This window comes from Aristolochia californica, unplaced genomic scaffold (assembly GCF_029961685.1).
Source record: "Aristolochia californica isolate CCGP_79_NKW_82.1479 unplaced genomic scaffold, dmAriCali1.0.hap1 SCAF_8, whole genome shotgun sequence".
In the NCBI taxonomy this organism is placed as follows: Eukaryota; Viridiplantae; Streptophyta; class Magnoliopsida; order Piperales; family Aristolochiaceae; genus Aristolochia; species Aristolochia californica.
Genome location: NW_027182279.1, coordinates 3,494,779 through 3,497,984, shown reverse-complemented (window position 1 = coordinate 3,497,984; position 3,206 = coordinate 3,494,779). Strand labels below are relative to the sequence as shown.

Sequence of the window (3,206 nt, the reverse complement as noted above, 5' to 3'; positions counted from 1 at the left end):
TAAAATAAAGTAAATTAAATAAAACAACTAAAATAATAATGTTATTGCGTGCATAACACCCTATTTGTTGAAGCGAATGGAGGGAGATAAAAGGTTACCCTCTCCTTTCTTTAAAATATAGTAGGGTGGAGGCAACTCCCTTTGTGTAGAAAAAGAACAGAGGCTTCTTTTGCACTCATGCGCGGGAGGAAGATAGGACGATAGAACCTCTCTCCAACAAGAGAGCAGGAGGCAACTCCTCCTAATTCTTTCTCTTATTCAATACTATGTATCACCTCCTTTGCTTTAGAAAAATAAAACGACTTCTTTGTAGGGCCCTTCAAAGATTTAATTTTTTTTAATTTTTAAACTAAAGAAATTAAAAATAATATTTAAATCATTTTAAATTTCTATTGAGTTTGTTTTGGCATTGCCTCATATGACCCCTAGATTCTACCTATAACAATATCTATGGAAATACATTGTTTGATCATGAATTGATTTGGAATAAAATGACGGTATAACCTGTTTTAGTTTACTCACATCCTATAAAAATATACTAGTAAATAGGTAATCTTACCTGAATGCTTATATGGATAAGATATTTTATTTGATAACCGGAATTAGGATTGTAATTAGGAAATGGTAAAGCTTATTCCACTATATTTAGAAGAGGCAATGGGTGTCCCTTTACCCTCCTTACCAGTTACCATCCTCACAGGAAATAAAAGAAGATGCAGAAAACTTGTGGAGGTAAGCACTCTATTGAACAGAGGTTCAGAAGAATTTTACATATTTTCAGCTCCTTTAAAAGAATGAACAAAATTTGTCATAAGATCAGCAATAATCTCTCAATGAAAACTACACTGTTAGTCTCTTAGTGTGAGATTTGATGAGCTTTGCGGAAACCCAAAAGTGCCTGCCTCTGAAACAGCACAAACTGATTCGCCTGCGTGCTTCGTCTGCTTCAGCAGATTCGTTTTTTCTGAGAAAAAAGAGAACTGGTGATCGTCTTCGTTGTAAATCCCCTTGTTTCTTTCGTCTCATGAGCCACAACTACCGAGGTCAGAAGCAAGAGCCATGAAGACATCTTCATTACATGGAATAGTGAGACCACCCATTGGATGATCAAAACCAAACTCTTCCTCGGCTTTCTCCAGTAAGCACTGGAAGAAGGGCTTCTTCAAGAAGGATAAGGGCACCACAAAACGCTTCTGGGTCTCCCCAACATAGACTGCAAAATGGCCTCTTGGGACGTCTGCAGCCGGAGCCGATCGATTCCTCGTAAGGGATTGCCTCAACATCTGCTTGGCATGAATCACTCGCGGCAACCGGAAACCCATCATGAAGATAAAAGCCTCTGGAAAGGAGATTGAAAACTCTGTGAAGTAGTAGAAGTTTGGGAAACAAGAGAAGCCGCTTGGCAACCAATCAAAGCTTGAAAATATTTATAGATGTGAAACGAACGATAACCTTTCAGGCAGATTCTACTCTTAACGGAGATACTTCGAACTTACCATGCACGGTTCATGTGGGATCACATGGTTCTGTTATCGACAGGTCTCCATGATGTCAAATATTTTTCTCTCCTTCATCACTCTTGTTTGTCCTCGCTGTCACACATTTGCTCAAGCGTGGGCTCCATTTTTGACGCGTTTAAAGATAAGAGATTGAAGAAGACGAGCCGTGCTGTGTTTGTAAAGACTTGGGATTACAGTCATGGTGGGGTATTCTGACGCTCTCTTTCTTTCTCCTTTAAATTTATGAAAGAGAGATGGCAGTGGAAAGCTCAAAGACAGACCCATTTAATGCTAATCTGCGTGGATGTTTCCTGGAGAACCTAGGCCTTTTTCCAAGAAATTATAGGACAGGGAGGACTGGTGTGTACTGTGGGGTTCACCTTCTTTTGCAAAGACAGGTGAAGAGCTTTAATCCACTACTCAAATGCATGTACCCACCCAAATTGTTGTGGTTGTGTGACTTCTAAGGTTACTATTTTTTTTTTCTTTTGACTTATTTTCTTTCTTTTGAAAGCTAGAAAACTAACAATAATAATGTCTTTGGTGTGCTCAAGTCAAGCTTATAATGAAACTTGACCCAAAATCCTTCATATTTTGTGCTCCTCATATTTTGTTTACCATTCACATTGGTTTGAGAGGATAAGAATTTTTTTGCTCCAGTTCCTTTTGTCTCACTAAATGTCGAAGGATACGAAAATTAGTTTTCTATTGCTCCAGTTGAAATTGTTGTCAAAAATAAATCAAGAAAGCACAACTACTAGAAAATTAGCCAAAAGGGAAAAAAATTCAATGAGAAAATCGATCAAAGATCATTTTTTGCAATGACTCGAACGGTTATCAAAGTATATTAGCTCACACTCCCAAGTCAAAAGAATATTTAATGGTTGACTACTTATAAGTATCTTTCTCTTGATCACCTATATTTCATTAGTCCTTCCATGAACTTCAATATGATGTTGTTGCAATACATGATCATTCTTTATTCTTTAACTTAGGTATTCTTAGGTGAGTGTTATGCAAACTAGCATTATCTTCAATGTGTCACTGCAAACTTAGTTGGGAGACAAATAGAATACCTTGCCCTAGGTAGTGGTTTAGTAAAAATATTGGTTGTGTTGGTTATATGGATGTGTCAGTAGCTAACATATGTGTTCTTTATATACAAAGTGACAATCGATTTCAATGCGCTGAAATTATAACAATGAACTATGGAAGTTTAGACAAGTAAAAACTTATATCTTTTAAGCCAGGCTAAATTTTGCTCAAGTGGAAGCCATGACCGATAGTCTTTGTAGTAAATCTGAACAACGGGCTACTTCTTGGAACCAAGTCATATATACAAAGTGAGAATCGATTTCAATGTATCTATTGCACGAAGGAAACATCAATCTAATGGAGAGATGCTAAAATTATAACAATGAACTATGTAAGTTTAGACAAGTAAATACTTAGTCACTTAATCTTTTAAGCCAAGCTAAATTTTGCTCAAGTGGAGGCCATGACCGACAGTCTTTGTGGTAAGTCTGAACAATGGGCTACTTTTTTTATAAGACTATAAATAAATGTATCACTAGATATTATTGTAGAGTCCTTTCGACAAATCAAATATGTATTTGCAATGAGAAAGGGCCACAAATTTTTGTATAAATTACTTGAATGCTTAAAATTTTTTAAAAGTCAAGGTCTTTCATGGAAAACACACTATTG

At 36.4% G+C, this 3,206-nt stretch overlaps 1 protein-coding gene across 1 annotated transcript; it reads right to left on the bottom strand.

The window, feature by feature from the left end:
- Positions 1 to 722: 722 nt before the first annotated feature.
- Positions 723 to 1,365, bottom strand: LOC137938150 (auxin-induced protein 15A-like). Its single transcript, XM_068783140.1, has one exon. The coding sequence runs from the start codon at positions 1,323 to 1,325 to the stop codon at positions 1,023 to 1,025; it is 303 nt and encodes a 100-aa protein (XP_068639241.1). The 5' UTR covers positions 1,326 to 1,365; the 3' UTR covers positions 723 to 1,022.
- Between the last annotated feature and the right edge of the window lie 1,841 nt (positions 1,366 to 3,206).

What these genes read in the sequence shown, in the direction of transcription:
- LOC137938150 (XM_068783140.1), bottom strand. Translation starts at nt 1,325, where the DNA reads ATGATGGGTTTCCGGTTGCCGCGAGTGATTCATGCCAAGCAGATGTTG.